General features: G+C 35.7%; 1 protein-coding gene across 4 annotated transcripts; it reads right to left on the minus strand.

Moving 5' to 3' along the window:
- Positions 1-151: 151 nt before the first annotated feature.
- On the minus strand, positions 152-20,811 carry LOC140668927 (choline transporter-like protein 1). 4 transcript variants are annotated; one of them, XM_072898267.1, is made up of 17 exons: positions 19,900-20,811; positions 5,606-5,751; positions 5,195-5,308; positions 4,971-5,119; positions 4,538-4,621; positions 4,296-4,386; positions 3,579-3,642; positions 3,180-3,288; positions 2,885-2,993; positions 2,671-2,790; positions 2,436-2,561; positions 2,236-2,342; positions 1,597-1,853; positions 1,261-1,427; positions 1,092-1,184; positions 917-1,009; positions 152-836 (listed from the first exon to the last, which is right to left on the minus strand). In XM_072898267.1, the coding sequence occupies exons 1-17, from the start codon at positions 19,919-19,921 to the stop codon at positions 771-773; spliced, it is 1,917 nt and encodes a 638-aa protein (XP_072754368.1). In that variant the 5' UTR covers positions 19,922-20,811; the 3' UTR covers positions 152-770. The 4 variants fall into 4 exon arrangements, with proteins under 4 accessions (XP_072754368.1, XP_072754371.1, XP_072754369.1 ...); XM_072898270.1 differs by lacking the exon at positions 19,900-20,811 and adding an exon at positions 13,523-13,610; XM_072898268.1 differs by lacking the exon at positions 19,900-20,811 and adding an exon at positions 13,197-13,516.
- Between the last annotated feature and the right edge of the window lie 177 nt (positions 20,812-20,988).

Here is a 20,988-nt window from a genome sequence, read left to right on the forward strand (position 1 = left end):
AATCTTTGTTTTTATATATATTTCTCTTTCAAAATAACACAACTGTATAATATATCAGTGAATTATGTAATTGTATCTTACATGGCGTTTGTATCAAAATGAAATTCTCTTATATATAGGCACTTGTTTATAAAAAAAATATTTACAGTAATAGAAAGAAAAATGGATACATTTGTAACAGTAACTTTACATACAAACTTATACTCTAGAATGTAGAATAAACATCTTATAAATTAATTTGTTCACTAATCACGTTTCTAACAATACGAAATAAGTTCGTTGCGTGTTAGCTGCACGAACGTCATATCTATTGTATTTCAGCTAAGGTTATATAGAAATACACTTTCCTATTATATAAAAAATATTTTAGAAAAAATATTTTATAGGAACTTTGAAAAAAATATATAGGATAATTTATAACTTTCTTTGTAATGTAATCAGTTCGTTGAATCGATCGAAATGATCAATTCACATTTGTGTATAACACTTTGTTCTCGTTGGTATGCAACTTCGGTAACTGTGCTATAGACTATTATCAATAAGAGAAGACAGCTTGTGCGTGTACAAAAGGAAAAACTCTACTTCTCTGCTTTTCAATTATCTTTCGACACGATTATTATATCATTAGAATTTCCATACTATATTACGTAATACAATATTACGTAGTATTCGACACGAGTTCCATGTTTAACATTGGTCGAAGATAAAAGTTTTCCAAACAATCAATGATGCATTTCAAGAGAAGCATCCGATTTAAACATTAATTCCTGTTATGCAGCCGCGGATCCTCGCTGTTCCAGCTGTCTTAAAGCTTTTTTACTGTTCTCCACAAATTCCTGAAAAGAAGGAAAAAATTATTTTTTACAAATAATTGTTAAGGAATGTATCTACTGATGCACTATAATATAATACGAACCATTAAACCACGACTCATGAAATAAGGTCGGCTTATACCGTCATTTTTTTCGCAGTCTTCGCAGAAGCATAAGAATATCGTGTCAATGATCATCTGCGAAGAAATGTAGTTTTTTCATAGAAATTATTTATTTAAATATTTATTTAATAATATATACTTATTATATATTATTTACCTCGTAAATGGATATGAAGCAATGTGCGACCAAGAATGCAAATATCCCCGCGAGAGTGATTGGTATCCAAGGATGAGTAAGTCCATCCTTCTTCTGCGAAAGGACAAAATTAAAATAGTCGGTAAGAAGTTTCCGCAAAAGAATATTATATGATTAATTTACATGTTACCTGCATCAAATAAACCCCTGTAACGACTGTAAGGGTGACGACAAAAACTTTACCCAGGAATAGGACAAAGTCACCAACGCTGTTAATCGCTGCTACTCGCAAAATATTGCTGGATAAAGCTTGGAACGCTTTCCTTCCGCCTATACAAAAGTTGCATCCGTATATGGCTGAAAAGAACAACATATTTTTTATATATTGATAAAAATATACAAATATTTTTTTATAAATGTCATTGTTCCGCGATGTTTTATATCACTATTTGTAAGATTGGAAAAAGCAATCTTTCGAAAAAGCTCAAATTTCTAAGTAATCGGTGATAAAATGTGTCGCGGTTACCTGTTTCGATGTACGCATTTCTAGTGAGAAATTTTAAAGCACATTCGAAGCACCACAAACAACATTGACAACACCACAGTATTGCTTTTACTAAAGCGTTGTCATATTGTTTTAAATGATTTTGAATGAAGGAAATCATGGCTCTTATTAATCGAACAACACCTATTATCAAAGCCCCAAAAGCGACTGTACCCATGTGATATCTTATAAGGTATCCGAAGCCTTTTACCACTGGTAAAGAAAGACGTCTTTTATCCCTGTGAAAATACAATTTTTGGTCAATTTTCTCTGTGAAAAAATTACACGATATCGCAGAAATCACGGTACAATTTTTAATTAAATATCGTATATCAAAAAGAACAGGTATAAAAGAAGATATTAATAAGATATATAATAATATTGTATAAAAGAAATTTAAAAAATAGATGAATTATCGAAGAGAATTTTCTATTTCAATGGTATTTATCAAACGTCATTAAAATTGATACGAAAAATATTTATATTATTATCGGAAATGTAATGTAAATATTGTAAAAGTTTTAAACAATTTTTAATTTTTTTTATATGTAAATGCAAATCATGAATCTTCCATTGTATTGTGTGATCTATTTTATTTTTTACTATTGTTAAGCGTCTCACCTCGTGAAAAACCATCGAGCAACGGCGCAAGCGACGACCATATGCTGACAGCCCATGTAAAATTCATACGCCACAAAAAATAGGAACAGATTGTACCATCTCGTTGCCTAAATTAATTTCATTTATTAGAAAAATAATATTTTTATCACAGTCTCAATAGTAGAACACGCACTGACAAACTAAATAATACGCTCACGTACAATGAGTAATGCGTCCTTCTTAAAATGCACGTGTTTCTTCCTATTCAAATAAATGTCACCGGCGCTCTCGATCCATAACATACAATAGATCCATGCTACCATCGTGAATCCGATGAACAGATACGTCTGAAAATAAACGAGAATGAACCGCGAGAATTCGATTCGTTGACATGAAACGGTGATGTGAGACACTGATGTAATCATAGATAATAATTAAATGGAGATATATGCTCACATAAATCGGCTGAAACAGCAATGCTGGCATCGCGCACACGGCTTTACCCGCCTCCCGGAAGAGCTGCATAACTAACTCTATTCTCTTTCTCATCACCAGGATCACTAGAAGTACGATAACCTACGAATATAGGTATATATGTATGTATTTGTATATATAAATGCGTGTACGAAATGTTCGCAAAGTTTGCATTCTATGTAACAGCATCTCTTACGGTAACGATCGACATGATAATAGAGTAGATGAAGTAAGGCTGCAGGCTAGAATCTTCGGGATCAATGTTTTCATCACGCAGGCTGTTCTTCTCCTGATACCATGCCCACCTATGCACAGAAAAAATTAAACTTGTCGTAATTGTACTAGTTGATTGCAATAATTAAACATTTTATTCGCATAAAAATGTCAAAATTAAAAGCTTTAATGTGTAATTTTAATTTTAATATTAAAGATTTAATAAATTTTTATTTGTAGCATCAATTTAATTTCCGGTTTGAAATATTTCCCTTTACCAGAGATATGTTGTGCCACCGATGCAAGCCAAAACGGCGCCGATCAATACGATATAGATGACGTATTGTACCATATAGCGGAAAGCCACCAGGATACTGAGAGAAAGTGCTAAAAAATTGTTGATCATAATCAATCATTCAATATCTCCGTTTTATATCACTCGAAAACGATATAAGAATTTATACCCGAAATTTAACTCGCAAAAAATCATATCTTTGATGGAATGCAAAAGTTATACTGTTAACACGAAAGAAAATATTGAAATTTTTTTTCACGTTTTTATTACACTGTACAAATTGTTTGGAATATTTTCGAATTCAATAAAACGTTTGATTAGATTGGAAACTTTAAATAATAAAATTTTCAAATAAAATAGAGCGTATTTTTGGAATACGTACCCAAAGCTATAAGTAAAAGATAAACTAATTCGCGCCATGCAATTCCAAGATCAGTGACTGCGTTCTGAAATAATGATATAATTTATTCTTATTTGTTTTGTTCAATTAAGAATCATTATATGTTATCTAATAATGATTTTACTTTATTTAAATTAATTGATATCAAAACTGATTCACTAATTCTAAAATTTAAAATTTAAGTTGAAAGAGCATTATTTGAGAGCATTTAATTGTTAAGAAAAACATTGGAATAATTTAAAGTAAGCTTTATTTTAATATAATGTGATTATTATAAAATGTTTAAATCAAAATATCCTATTTCTTCTTTCTCTCTTTCTCAAACTAATAAAGTTTAATAATTATTCAGTTTCACGAATATGACAGATGACTTTTTTCTCTCATGGAATAAATATATTTCCTCTTCTATTTCAATCATAATGTGAGAAGAAAGAAATCACTATCGATTTTTGATATAAGAAAACGGAAGATAATATAACAAGAAAAATACATTCCAGAATGGTAGAATAAAATATTTGTTATTGATGAAACTGCATAGAAATAAGATGTAAAAATAAGAAACGTTGACGAGAAATATAAAATCAAAGTTCCTTTAAAGTTTAAGATCGGCTTCAGCAGAATGAAGAGTTGACGTTTTTAACCCAAATATACTAAAATATTAAATACGGTAATTGCAGACAATTTTCTCGATTTACTTACATTGTAAAAACTGTCCAAGCGAAGAGCCCTTATTATTGAGTTGAGTGTGTCGGTCACTTTCTTGTGCAAGCAACGGTTCAAGAATAACGTTCTGCGAGATAGGAAACGAAACTTTAGATCAAAGAAAATAAAAAATAAAACGATCAAGTTTACTAGCATACGTGATATCTCTTGCATTCTGCGATTAATAATTACTCTGATTACTTCGATGAAACGCGCAATCAATTTCATATGATACTAACTTGGGTTCGTCTGGCGTTGAAGTGCAGTTTGCCACGCATGTGCGTTTCTTCACTCCTGTCGATTCGATGTCAATTTCGAGATACCTAAATAAACGCGGAATATAAGTTATTAACAAAGACAATGATTTGTATGATTTTTGAGTAACATAACAGATAAATTGTCAAATCATTGCAACTTTACATTTAAGATAATTTACATCAAAGCATTTTCGTTTTTTTCTTTTTTGCTAATTTTATGCATTGTTCTATTTTGTTTGACTGATCTTACTAAAAACCTTATACTAGGGACCTTGTTTAATTAATTTGTTTATAATTCACTTAAAAAAAAAATATATTATCTTAGATTTTTTGTAATTCTTAGCTTTAATATGCATGGCCGAATTACAAGGAAATCTCATTTTGAAATAGCACAAAATTTCGAGGACGTACTTACCGTTTCTGAGTGTAGTCACCGCCTTTACCGTGGAATTTTGGATCGGTTTCGCGCGAAGTTACGCGGCCGCAGACATTTCCCCAATCATCGTATCCATTTATCACGCGGTAAATGTCACCCTTCTTCGCTACGTTTGTCATCATGAAGGCCTGCGCGAATCACGGAACAATATTTAGCAAACGTATTGCTTTATGATGCAAGGAAGAAAAAATTGAATCACTTACGAAACCACCCGCGAGAATAAGTAGGACGATTAAAGCCAAAATGTCGGTACATGATCGATCCTTTACGAAGATCTTCTCTGAATAACTAATCGGCGAACCTTGGCTCTCAGGTGTCTGGAAAAGTGTAAGAATAATTTAAAATAACCAAAAATATTTTATTAAACAATTATAATTAATCAAAATACGCACATATTACTCAGTACTACTTTAAAGATAAATTAAATTAGTTTAATGAATAGGCTATTTATTACGAGAATTAATTTGAAAAGTTTAATTTGCATGGATAAGAAACTTTATATTGAATGATAAAACACACACACACATAATTATATTGTTTTCGATGCGAAAGTATATGTGCGTTACGTTTATAAATATTTGGATATTATTTAATATGCAAGAGGAGATGCTTACCGTAGGTTCCACCTTAGACGAAGGTTCGTCCGCACAGCCGCAGCAACCCATTTCTAGATTAGCCGGGGCCACTGACTGTTCCAAATAGCTGTGCTCGTCCTCCTCCTGATCAACTTTTGACAAGCTTATCGCTTCTGATGTGCCAGCTTCAAGAAAGACAAAAATCAGAGATAAGATTATCAGTTTACTATTGATGGCGTTTATCAAATCCTCGAAGACGGCCAACATCACGTAATAGCTTGCAACACGTGCAATAATAAATATAAATAGCAGTGTGTGAGATACTCGTTTTCAAGTAGGATATTCGTTTTATCGGTTGCGATCTGTATTAAAATATCCCAAATCAAATTAAAATAGCGATATCCTTCTGAATTTGCGTTGGAAACCTGTTGAGGCAAAAATATTTGAAATACTGACCTCTCAGAATTCCATCGAAAATTTAATTTCGTTAAATTTAATTTTTGACGATTGAAGAATCAATTTTGAACGCGTCGTTTAGTTTGCATGTGTATACAACCTGTAGAAATGTACGATAATTGCGATTTGACTGTGATTCGATAACGATTGCCATTGCTGCTTTCCGGAAGGTGTTCTTTCAAAGAAACCTGGGTCACGCTGATATTGATCGATTAATAATCGCCTGGAAAATTGCATGCTCGGATATTGTTGTCGCAACGCCGCGCCGATCAGAAACATACATCATCCATGGTAACATAGGCGAAACATAATTACGGAGTTTAGAGAGATAAAACCTCGAGAAATAATTAAAATATTAAAAATTTCTTATAAACTCGTGAGAAGTAAATAGGTGATCTGATTAATTAGTTCTTATCAAAATATATATTGCAATTGTATAAATAATTATTATATAGGCAAAAGATGTTCAATTTTAATGATATTTGTAATATAATAAACTGCATTTTATGTATTTTTCCAAACCAAACAAGTAATATTATAATTTATATTAATTATATAAGTAATATTAATTATAATATTTAATTCAACAATCGTTGATATCTTTTTGCAGATTTAAATCTATTAGTTATGTACGTCATGAGATTCGTGAAATGTATGAATTGTATTCTATACAAAAAAGAAGGCGTTTATATATATATATATATATATATATATATATATATATATAACGTCATGTGTACACTTACATTTGTCATTTTATTTAACATTATTTTTAATAGAGATTAAATCTATCTGTATGGCACATTAATAGTTATTTATTCAGTATCACTTGCCAAATAATTGTTTCGAGGTAATTTATGTATTTATACATCTTGTTTTATGCAGAGAAATTTATTTCAAATAAATTATATATATATATATATATATATAATTTATTTGAGAATACTTTTACACTAACATTGTGACGGAGGATTTATAACAAAATTACTGAAGATGTAGTATGGAAAAGTCACACACAAATATATATATATATATATATATATATATATATATATATATTGAGTGCAGTAGGTTAATGTTACTTTCATGTTTCAGTAAGAAAGAAACACGAGAGAAGTTTTATCAGGCGTATATATACAATGGCGTAAGAAAGCCTCAGTCACGCGGTATGGTGCTGAGTGACAATCACGGATATGGCTTATCGCTCGTTTGAAGACATTACAATTCAACCGTCATTAGTCTCCGTTAATTTTATGCTGATATATTTTAAATGAAATCATCAATCGTTTTCGACATACGAGGTCACAATATCTTCTCATTAATATGTTAGTTTTATATCAATTATTTATATATAAATAATTTATGAAATTTTTTTTTACTTTATACTACTTTCTGTATAAAAATTGTCTCCTCAAATTGAATGAAAATTTAATTCTTTGTTGAATTATAATGATGATAGGGACGCTTTAAACAAAAGTTGACGCAATCACGAGTGAATTAAACTTTAACGGGCGTCTGGCTCGTGATATAATCAAATTGTTCCTGCACATGTGCGCACAGTGTTGCAAGAAATATTCATTAGAGCATAGATGTAAGACGATCAACGCTTTCCCGCCCCGGTCGATATCACTCGAGTGAGCCGTATGAACATTGTTAGCAATTTCGCTCGCTTGTTCAAAACTATTTATCTGGAACTAGCTATGATAACGCTTAATCGTCACGAGCAATATCGTGTTTTTCACACGATACAATTAATCAGTATAGTTACCATTATTTCATAACATATTCGACATTAATATATGTAAAGATTGTATATATCATTTTTTTTTTATTATTTTACATATATATCTAGACTTTTTCTTTCTCTCTTTTTGTCATCCTGTATGTCAAATAATCGATTTTAAAATTATATATACGTGTTTATGTAGTACAATAACTCGTAGCCTAATTTTTTCAGAATGGTTTTTCTTGAAATATGGATCGTTCGTTGCCTCACTTTTTATCCCAATTACTCGCGATCTATATGCAAGAATTGTATTCATTTGTACAATTAATCGGCAAAAATTTGATATAGAGCGATTTCGAGTTACACTTTGCATGCTCTTGTATTTAATGTATTGTTAGATTTAAATGTAGAGGGAGAAAGGGTTAAAGCTAATATTAGATGGCTTAGATTGCCGCACACACATATATACATACACCTACACATTATGTATGACGTACACATGCTTTATATATGATTTATCACAGAGTATCTCGCTATCTAACTGAATGAAATTATAGTGTATTGTAAAAGATATAGCAAGCAGAATGCACCGTTAAGGATTGCTAATCGCTTAGTAATTGTGAATTATTTTCGTGCTGGTGGTCTGCCAACCTGCGATCTATTTTCACATATCCGAAGGTATTACCCGTAGATTCAGCAGAGTTCGCGCAAAGTTATGAAAGACGTATTTCTTGGAAACTTACGGGGGCATCAGGCGACGTATACCTTTTCAATGAAACTTGGGTGAAAAGCCTCCCGAGAGAGAGTTGTACGTATTGCCGAGGAAAATTTTCGAGGCAAGAAGTTGCGAATTTTTCCTGCGGATCAACACTCTTCAACCGGGTGACTAGATACATAATCTCGTCCGTGGATCGTCGCGATGTTATGCATGCGAGAGAGAAACTTAGCCTCGGGAAGATAACCGTCTAGTAAGTTTTTCGCACGTTCACGACAATGAAGATCGCACGAGACAATATACGCAATAGAAAGACGACTAAATGGCGAATTAGAGCGATCTTTACGCTAATTATACCCTCAACAAAGAAGAATCGTGAGTCACATTTATATACAAACGTCCGTGAAACTCACTAAAAGTACAACTACGTCTGTCGAGAACACAATGTGTACACATGTGAACACTTACATTTGTCATTTTATTTAACATTATTTTTAATAGAGATTAAATCTATCTGTATGGCACATTAATAGTTATTTATTCAGTATCACTTGCCAAATAATTGTTTCAGGGTAATTTATGAATTTATACATCTTCTTGCTTTATGCAGAGAAATTTTATTTTACACTATAATAATTATTTATTTAATTTACGCTAGTAATTATCATCGCACCTTTACTTGTTGAACTCGATCAATATGTACATTGTAAATAAAAAGATTACTGTCAACTACGTATAGACCGACACGCTAGTTTCTGGTAGATTGAAGGCGGTTCTACTTTTCACGCGACTTTTCCCCCTCTCCGAGCTCGGGTTCTTCTTTGATGACAAGTCTGTCCAATGATATCATTACAAAGAAAGTCTCGTTCGTAATGATAAAATCATGAATAAACACGATAACAAATAGAATGTCGTATCGGAACACGATATCTACTCGATTCGATGATATCTACGAATTGCATCCCTTTATTGTGTTTTTAAAACGTCTCGTATACATTCTACAAATGTCATGCACATTTCTAAAATTAATTCTAAGTATTTGCGGATCTGAAACACGTGTGAAAGATCAAAAAATAAATAACGAGTCATACGTATCAAATAAATCAAGAAGAAAACGAAAATAGCTTTGAACTTTTTAACCAATAGTTACGATTCATAAACATCTAGATATTCGTCTAACTTTAGCAAAGCTATACTTGAGCACATATATAGATTCCAAGTATACAGTTTTCATAGACCGAAGAAAAGCATTTGGACGGAACGGTTCAGTTACTAGGAATACCGAGTCGAACCGAGGTCCGATTTTTTTAAAGCTCCTCTTTGTCCCTGATCTTACGACCCGCCTTTCTGTCACGATTGACAGCACATTTCTTACGCAGGTATATATTTGGGTTCCAAATTTCCTGTTTAGGTTTATAATTTAAATCTATGCCTGAAATATAACTACAAATGCAAACATACGTATCGTCACAACGTCACGTTCCATTATAATTATTTACAATTAGCCATATGCTTAACAAGAGATATCTGCCGCTAAGCTTGTTTTTGATTATGCCTTTTCTGATGAAAAACGTAAATTCAAATTGTTATCTAACGTGGAAATCGTTAATGGACGTCAATTGTCCAGCTTTTACGTCGATTATTTCTTGCAATGATTTATCCAACGCAATCTGGTAATTTTAAAAATTACTCCCGGTTCCCGTACTTATTATTGCCAGTTTTATCAGAGATTTCATAACAAACTATTTCACAATGAAATAATAACGACGGACTATGTGCAGAATTCTCGCGTAGGTGTGAAATTATTGCTCCCGCAACTCCGACGCAAGAAGCTCGTAGCCCACTAACGATATATTAGGCTTAAAAGTTAAATCGTTCTACAATTATGCGTATAATTCTCCGAAATGGAGTAAATTACTTGAATAACAGATTATATCGATCTATCTTTATCCGTAAAATTTCATTTAATAATGTTGAAAATTTTACGATTTTATCTAAGCCTAATTAATGAGATTAAAAATAAAAGCTAAAAGTGACATGATAATTAATTTAGATATATTTATTAATGAGAAGATAAAAAGAGGAAAGTAAAACGTACAATATATCTTATTCGTGAATTATTTTATTTTTATATTTATTAAGTAGGAATTTCTTTAAATATTCATTTATTATTAGATATTGAATTATTTTAAACTTTCTTATTTTTTCTCAGAATTTAACGTTCTAAAAACTCTTTTTATCAAAGACTTGTGAAAGACAGACATACTCAGTCTCAAGTTTAACCTCGACAGAAACAATAGTAATATGTAAGGACTATTAACAGCGTAAACGGCGCGGATGTAGGTCGTACGTACATGTACCTTGATGAGGATTTCTCGCGGCGTCATTCACGCATTATGATAATTTTACATTCGTCGCTGTTCAATTATTCATGAAGCTCGTTCTGGCAACGGATCTCTTTCGTGCTTAGGTTTCTTATTTGTCAAAACTTTTACATCGGTCTTCTCACTTAATCCGTTCTTGAAATTACACGGGGATTCTGGAATTTTACAAGAGGGAAAGAATGCGCAACGAATATCTTTATATTAAACGAAAAACATATTCTTATACTTGTGTATGATTCGAACTCACGTAACCTTTGGTCTGGGTTACGATCGATGTACTATCAACACAGCTGCCTGAAGATAACACAGTTATTTGCCCGATTTGATATGTATATATGTACATACATACGTACCATACGTTTCCGTAGAGATATAAAAAGAAATGCAATTTTGTTTCACACAAGATCTCTTAAAGACATGATATTGATATCTTATATGTATGAAATTTACGAATTATATTTCACATTTTATTTAACAGCATCATTTCGTATATTATTTATTTATCCGTTTTACATTAATAGAAATCATTAATCATTATTAAAAATCGTTTATTAATAAATTAATAAATTTTACAATAACAAGGTATTTAAATCGAATGAAATAAGATAAAGAATTCTGCGCAAAAATATGACAAAGGACAAAATTAAAAGAGAATTAAAATAGAACTGTTCCGTTTCCGATCAAGGTTCTTTGTCTTCTCGCATGATTCACTGACCTTCGCGAGGATTTCTTTAGCCTCTCACTGTATGTTCATTCAGTACGATAGATTTGAATTAAAATGCAGAAGAGGTAACAAATCAGGTGTATATATATATATAAGTTAGAAATTTGCATGTGCAACATAACATTAATCTATATTAATATGCATACGTAATTAATCGGCGTAAAATTAAACGATTTTGCATGCAATTATTAGCTCTCGCCAGCAAATTCAAAGTCCGCAGGATAGTGCTGTTTGTGTAAAGCACATTTGAGAATATAATATAGTGTTATTGCATTTTGTTTGTGACATAGTTATTTATTGCATTATAATTATTGAAATTATATAATTGGTCCTTTTTATTTCAACTTTATTAATGACTCCTCAGAGAATCGTATTAAGATAAGTGATATACATCCAGTACCAAGTAATACTTTAATATTAACGTGACACATAGGAAACGCTGTTATCAAGGCACATTACCCTCACATTGTTCGTTTTTTTCTTAATTAGATGCGTCGCGGCACATTTGTCATTGTAAGCATATCACCTCGTTCATCGTACATCGCCCATATGCACCCAAGAATTTGCACGTACGTACGTGTGCACCTGGGACCATAATCTACACTTACGGATATAAAAATGTTCAATTTTTTTCTAAAGATGGAAAAAGTATGTTTACTCATCTAATCACCGGGATATGATCGATATTTATTTCTCTAATCGTTTGATCCGATAAATTATCAATGTTGTGACAAATATTGAAGGATTGTTTATACCAAGAGTAATAAAGAGACAACTTTGTGACAAAACATTTCGCGTGTTGTCAATAAATATTGACAATTCAGGTCACATTTTCACATATTACGATGAAATGGCTGAATCAACTTTCTCGGAGCCATATATACCTCACTGACGGGAATTGAATAATAATAAATATGCAGAAATTAACATTCGTTTATTAATGTAATTTATTAACGGGCAATTAATAATAGTGGAAAAACATTGTTGCTCGCGTATTATTAAAAGTGACGTTTGTACGAAGAAAAAAAAAGACACGCATATATTTGCAAAGCGGAAAAAAAGATCTCTATCGTTATGCAACTGTGCGAAACCGTAAACCGTCACAATCTGCGTAACGATCGTGACACACCTGTAGGCGCAGCTTGGAACGGACAAGGAAAAAAAAAAAAACCCATACGGAGACTTGGAGCGTGGAAACGTCAACGATTCCGACGTCATCTGAGCGCGTTTGTTTTCTACTCCGATATCAGTTGAGAAGCGTCGTCTTATCATGACCCGATGCTCCGGCGAAAACGACGAGACTGAATATGCGTATCTTTCTCTCCTTTCTCCTGTCTCCGATGAAAAAAAAGATTCTCTAATCTTGATCAGATTACAACGAGCATGGCGACGACCAGTAAACCGTTAGCATTCCAGCGAAAAGGAATGGCAGGCAAAAACGCCATTATCGTGCCTCCTGAAGCGGATCGGTTCGCCATCGGTTTTGCACCAAGGTCTTTAACGTTTTGCAACTGGAGGTTGCAACGATCGACACTGCATCATCGAAGCACTAAGCACCGAATCGATGCATCAAACCGGTTAGATCTCTTCTCTCGAATGAGTCACCTCCCGGATCGTAAACATACCTATTGGATCGATCCTCTGGATCTTCGTCGACGTTGCTTCAGCAGCAGATTATCCACGCATGGAACTTGCTCCGGATAATGACGTTTCGCGCGACGATGATAGATACGCACGTGGTTCGATCTAATTCGAAAGTAAAGGAATGCTAGGGCGAGCCATCGGAATTCCAAAGTATAACGCGTCGCTCCGTTTTTACCGCGACACGTGACTCACGACGAGTCAGCTTGCACTCGAACACAACACTACCAACAGTTGCCGACTCGATGTGATTACCAGCGGGGTCTGGAGAACGGACTCTCTTGTGTGGCCGACGGTTAACGATACTCACAGTCGTGCAGTCATGCTTCATTCTTCGTTCACCTCGCTCGCTCTTTCTCTCGCACGCTACATGTTTCCTCCCACTTTACACGCATACTCTTCTCCCATACTCTTCTTCCTCCCCTCCTAGTCACTCTCTGAGTAGCTCTCTTTGTCGTGTCGTCCATCCGTCACGCACACATTCTCTCTCTCTCTCTCTCTCTCTCTCTCTCTCTCTCTCTTTCTGTCTTGCCTGTCTTGACCTTTTGCTTTTTTCTATCTCTCCCAGCTGCATCTCGCCCTCCATCCGTCTCTATTGACTACGTCGTCTTCTATAGATCTCACGGTATTGCTCCTTGGAATATACAAATTATTCGTGACGCTCGGGTCGAATTTCGGCTTCATCAATGTCCTCACGATACAAACGCTAACGAGTAGGCTACACTAATCACCGCGATAACTTTGTTAAGCAACTTGTCGAGGGCAATTTCGGGCATCGTGTGATACCTTATCAATCTCTGGCCTGGCTGGTATATGTAAACGGCTTATGCTACGTGCACAGTTTGGTTAATTGTTTGCCCTGTAATTCCATGTTGTTGCAAACAAATTACGCGACGTAACAATTTCCGTAAAAATTACGCTCTCTCTTTCTCTCTCTCTCTCTCTCTCTCTCTGATGTCTCTGAGAAGATAACTGCGATTTCTGCTTCTCTAGCAATTTAAAGCGGATTAATAAGATCTTGCGCAACAGTCCAAAGTAACTATCGTTTCTTTTTATGTGAAATTTTAATCTCCCTTCGAAGAAATTGGAGTCGACTTTTGCCGGATAAAAATCACCGGGCAAGAAGTTGTAATTACAGAACTATTTACCATCAAGAAGTTACGGATTCCCCGCCTTTGCGAGAGTGTAAATAGATAATAGAACTTTATCTTTCGGCTGTGATTTTAAATGGATTTTATTCAAAATTTTAATCCATAGTTAAATTATTCAATACTAAACATTTTAAAATTGCAACAATCAATGATTACACTGTCAATTGTCCGTCGAGGAAAAATCAATTCCAGAGAGAAGCGACGTCGCTGAACTCTTGTCATTATATTTTTATACCTCGCTAGAATGGACAGTACGCTGTAATGTCGCGCATTAAACATGTCGTGCGTGTCAACCAGCGAGAGAGATTTGTATGCGTTTACTCTCTCTCTACATATATGTACATATATTCTACTCATAGAACATGCAAACATTTACTAGGTGCGTAATTGAAATGAGCGAATAATAAAAAGCAACGGTACATAATATTTACTTTGCCAAATACATGTTTTGTTATTGTATAATATCGTTGGTATATACACGTATAATTAACCAACATCGCTGAAATTCAGGTAAATTCTGAACCTCCCGCATTTTCCTTTCGTTTAATATCGGTTAAACGAGGCCGTTGAGTGCATTTCAGCAAAGCGTTCCAGCGAGCTCTCTTTGCGCGCTAATAAAACATAACGATTCTCAGTCTCGGCACTCTCTCGCTTCGTAAGAAACGAATGCTCTGTATCGTTCTGTGCTCCGACCAGAACGCCTTTGAACACAGAGAATTGTCCGCGCAAAAAAGACCAGAGCGTCTTGTGAATATTTCAGGGACGCTCTTTGAAAAGACAGCGTAATTAGACCACGCCGGTAATCCGACTGAGTGAACTATCGAAAAACTGATTACTTTCAGGACGACCGAAAGAGCGGATGAGGTCCCATGATAAAGGAATTCTCCCATAGAAAAGTTCTTTGCTCGGAATTTTCTCCTATTGACAGAGACTGATAACAATCGATCGAAAGCGATCGATGTAATGACAGTGACCGAGAAAGAGACGCAGACATCCTGCATTCGCGCCAACGTGACACAATCGGACCCCATCCCACGTAATTTTTACCGGTTAGGTTTGCACCCTCTCTCTCTCTCTCTCTCGCGAAGGGTGCTGCGTTATCTTACAGCGCCTCGACGTTTGCTTGCATTTCGTTGGACAATATCGCCGTTGCGGCCAGTTGAAAAATAGCGGTCGTTGCACCGTGAATTTTTTATGCGACGCGGACGAGTCAGCGCACGCGACATCGTCGGGCGATGCGTTACGGATAACTCGTAACGTGTATGCTGAATAATAGCTGCGCCCAGAGAAACCGTGCGCTTCGATTCCGCGGTTACGCCGTACCGTGAGACGCTCGTATCGGCATGCGTATTAGTAATGATACCGGTAATTGCACAACGTCAGAGAGAAGCGCATAGGGAACGCAATTGCGTCCGCGGTGAGCCCAGTTGCTTTGCAACGGCGCGATCGCGCGGACCCAGCTAGGATAACTATGTTCAACTAATGACATTATCTTCTGTCATCGAACCGCGTCATTTATCGCCGGTTTTGCAATCGACTGCAATTATAAAGGACGTTTGCTTTGTAAACAAACTATTATCGGCCTGCAAAAATCATTAGATAGTACTCTCCGTTGTTGGAGCTTCATCGATAATGAGCCTTTGTAATCTCTTTCCCCGTCGTCCCTTTTCTAATAAATTTATATCTACATACTTGATTTAACAATATCTTTCATTGTGTCTTTCTTTCCAGGTGTTTGGAAAAAATTATTCTATAAAACGCAATACATTTATTTAAAAATTTTGATAAATTAAATGACATATTTTTCATTTTAATTTATTCTTATAATAAACGAAAACAAGATACATAAAAAATTTCTCAAAACTGATAACACGAAAGTGTTAAATGATTTTTCTGTCAAGTCTAATTCTATATAGATATTAATTCCAAGGAACAAGAATCGATTTTTTTGATATCTCGATGAGTAACGCAGCGATAAGATAACGGACAAGATGGTTTGCATAAGACTAATGCGAGTGCAGTTTCAAGATACGACACTGTAATTTTCGCAAAAGGAAGCACAAACTCTCTATCTAAACGTTTTATAATTCATCGCAAAATATTCTCTAAGAGCCCTTCGCTCGCGGAACCGCCTAAATATTTATTTCTAAAACGTTGAGTTAAATTTTTCGAGTCGGCAAAAATTGTTCTTGATAAATTCGTCCCCATGGAGGTGGAACACGTCCATCTAGAATCCAAACGCTAGGGTCCCATATTCTCATATCGCACATTTATACTCTGAATGTATTACGAGTATTTAAATACATATTTAATACTCCTAATATATATATATATATATATGTATTTATAGCATATATAATCCAAATTAGAAAACTCACTTATCTTGTACAATTGCATATAATGTTCTATTTATTAGAAGATGAGAGGCTAAAGATATTTCTATACATATATATATATATATATATATATATATATATATATATATATATATATATAGATGCATTATAAATATTTTCTGTATTAATGTAAAATTTTCTCTCGCTAGAAATAGAAGATGACAATTGATTGCCATTCGACCCGATTAGATGAAAACGCTATTACAGTCGCATAACCGCGTTTATGTAGTGCTAAATGCGACGGTGGTTTAGGCGAACCCGGGTGACCCCGGGTGGTGTGTTGGCCAGATATACGAGAGGTCGTACTTGAGCACGCACGCGTAACGGCTCTGGACGAGCACCCCGAAAACGACGTTAAGCCAGTCGCACGCGGTGCATGCTGCTGATATATGCAGGGGGAGAGGAATAGGGGAGAGAATTCTCGCACACAGACTCGTGGTCGCGAGATAATTCGCCACAGATAGGAGCTCCTGAAAAATTTAAGCCCGTATTAAATTAAGAGCGCGCGTCGCGACTCCGCTCATTCCAGCTCTACAAAGTCGGCAACTCATGGTGAAACACGCCCACACCGTGACGAATTAAGCCATTCAATTAGAGCTGCACGAAATACGCTCTTTTGGGATGCGCCCCCAACAACGCGTGTCGCGTCGCTGATAATGAACACGCGCGTCGGACACGTTTCTACCGGGTCTCTACGAACGCGTTCGATAAATCACAGATTGGCGAATAAAAGTCCAGTTTGAATAATCTCTTTACAATTCGGGATAAAATTGACGAAAGTCACGCTGTCATGTATAATTTTCGATATCTACGAATGTATTTATAAATACGGCGCGGAAAAGAAGCTTACATTATGCTAATCATATATTCCGATTCTGACAATGAATTTTATATTACAAATGATTAAATTAATTTTCCTTCGTTTATTTCGTTTTCGGATCTGTGCTTCATTTCATTGCTTATATAATTATTAAATTTCGTGCATTCGTATGCAATATAACTTAATAATGATTTAAATAAGAATTATTTAAATTTTTCTTTAGAATCAGATATTGTTATTCATGTATACGTTTGTAACATTGAATGGATTGAATTATGGATTATTAATCATTGAATCGTTTTCGTATTAAAAATAAAATTATTATATGCTTTACGAATAATATAATTCTAATGCACCAAATGTATTTTCCATGTTGCACTATGTATCAGATTACATACACCTTGCGAATTCTCTTGCGAATTCTGTCGCGAATTCTGCAGATCGTCGAAAATGGAGTTAATGTAATTTCGCGCGAATGTAACTTTTATTTCAAATACAACTTGCGTATCCCGCGTGTAATTTCATCGTTTGTAACATCGTTTCATGCAAACTTCTCTCTCGGATCGTTATTTTCTAGTCTCATTTTCTCTCTCTCTCTCTCTCTTTTCTACATTAAAAACTTTCGCGATGAAACTTACATTTGTCGATTTACAATACTGCTTACGATGTAATATCGTACGTTTCACAATGTCGTTTTACAATGCATGATGTCAATCGCAGATTTCGCACATGATCGTGTTTACCTTGGTTTACCGGAACATCGATAGAAAATGAAAAAAATTATTGACTTTATGGAAAAAAAAAAAAAAAAAAAAACATGCGGCAGATAATTCCACGAATATATACGATAGTCGATACGTTTCGCGGAAATGACACAGCATATAAAATATCGAAATTAATCTTTTGTTTCATCAATAAAATCCAGGACAAATCTGAAAATGGCACCGTTACCCTTTCCGGTATCATATCAAAACGCAACGGGGATGGGAAAGCGTCGATGGCGACGAGATGGGGAGGGGGGGGGGGGAGGGCGGGGGCAAGAAAGAAACAGGGAATTATCGGGTATCGCCGCGTATATTTTATACGAGCTTCACATAGTCATGTAAAATGCAGCTTCAAATGTAACACGCTTTATTAGCTCGACATATATTTCGTGTACACAATAATTGAGCGTAACTTATTCATACGAGTGACGTTTACAAGCGCGAGCTCGACGGTAATTCGTCGCTTTTGCGCCATCGCGATCGCAGGTGATCGGGAATGAATATTCACGAGCTTACGCGCGCGCGTTCGAGCTCGGCGACCGGCTTTCTGAGCGATCACGGAATCATCGAACGCTTATTTTCCCAGCTCGTTATTTTTTTTTTTTTTTTTTTTTTTTTATTCACCGCGGGGGAAGAAGGGGACGGGGGGGGGAGGGGGGCGGACATTATCGCAATTAATCAAACGTCGTATCGATCGCGTCGCTGACGCGCGCAAATTGCGGTGCGATTATCTCCGCTCGCGAGTTTTTCGATCCGGAATCTGTGGTGCCATCCGTTATCCGGCGACAGAAATATTTCGCGCGCAAATATATATTTTCACCAGGTTGTCTATTCGTAGAAGGCGGCAGGTACTTTACCTGCGCCAGGTGGAAGATGCAGGTGAAGCCGAATGTTGTAGTTGGCAAGCGCAAGTTTATAGGGAACACCGTTTTCTCGTGCTCGTGCGCTTTGCTGATGACGAGTTCACCCAGTTTTCCTCGGCGCATGCGAAAGCAAAAAGTAGAAGCATAAATGTGACGAGGAACACACATGCAAACGGTATGTACATAAATACATACAGGTGCCGAAGGCAGATTCGATCGTCCAATATTTTGCACGTCACATTAAAATACATATAATGTAAAGATATAAATTTATTGAATCTTTTCAGTCATATCCTATCTTTATTTATATAAAGAATACACTTAATGGAAATATTCATATAAATGTTATAATTCTTGATCATTTCTCGAAATGGAGAAGTCGCGATTAAAATTGTTGAATATTTCTCAATTGATGAGGAAAAATTCAAATTCTGTTTTTAATAGATACAAGTTCTGAGATAATAAGATTCTTTGAGAATAAAGCTTAAACGATACATCGAACGCAAAGTGTTTTGTCATGCATGGAAATTGGCAATGTTTTTTTATGTGAATTTATTGATAGTGTCAAATTGCTTTGCTCGGTACATCTTGAAAATTTGGCGAGAAAATTGGGGAAGAGGGAAGAGGGAAGAGGGAAGAGGGAAGAGGGAAGAGGGGAGAGGCAACAGGCGACATGCAGTCCCTGAGACTTACTCTCTTCCAAAAATGACTCCATTACGGAATCTCGGGCAGAGGTCCAACGAGTTGGTAAAGATTTCTTTACGACGACGACAGCCTGCGAATAATTCGCGCTTCCGCTGGTTCGACGCCAAGAGTTCTCGCTCCGCGCACGAGGTGATACCGCGTATTCATCGGCATCTGTCCCGCGACTCGCGATTTGTCATCGTCGCGCTTCACAAGCGTCTACGAAATATCAAGACGCGTCCCATTTTCCACGACCGCATCGATATCCGGTCGAGTGAAAGGTCAAAGTGGAAATATGTGAGGAGTAATTCCGACTTGCGTTATTGGATTCTCTTCGCGGAATGCCACACACGAATGCTCGCACGCGTTCGTAAGAGCGAGGTCTTTGTTAAGAGAGAGTTTTCTCACGGAAGGTCGGAATACATTACACGCATTAATGCGTTTCCATTAAGGTTGTCGATTGTCGAAGAGTTTGCGTCTCGGTGTGCGTCGTTTTATGTACATCTCTCTACTAGAGAACGCGGTACTCGGAGGAAATTAATTATTAAGATAACGAACGCGAAGCGTAAATTGCATATTCGCGTTTAGTCGCAGCGATCACCCTTGAATATCATCCGGGGCGATCGACAATATCGGGAAAGGGTGAACGAGCGTGGAAAATTAACCCTCCTCGAATTTCTCGTGCCAATCGGACAATAAGTATATCTATAGAAGCTCGACCTGCGTCAGTTTTGTCAGATTATTTCGAAAATGTTTACCTATACGCTATACGTAAAGGTTAAATCCACGTACACGAATATTCTATGAGGGAGGCACCGAAGGAAATGAGGGCGGAAATAATCCTCGAGCCGGAATCGAGATTTTCCCCCGCGACAAAACCCGACTTGGGCGAAAATCGCGAGACGAGAATTTTTTCACTCGCCGCCCCGATGGCAGAATCGTCGAAACTGTCGACGACGACCCTCATCCTTTCTCAAATCCCCGACGTGACGCCGCTCCGGTTTTCACCGTCGCCAGGCAACGGAATCCGCATTCGTGTGCGAGTATTCGCCTATTGGGTTTAACATGTATCCCGTTTGCGAGTATCTGTGACCGTCT

The sequence above is a fragment of the Anoplolepis gracilipes genome, chromosome 8, assembly GCF_047496725.1.
Source record: "Anoplolepis gracilipes chromosome 8, ASM4749672v1, whole genome shotgun sequence".
NCBI lineage: Eukaryota > Metazoa > Arthropoda > Insecta > Hymenoptera > Formicidae > Anoplolepis > Anoplolepis gracilipes.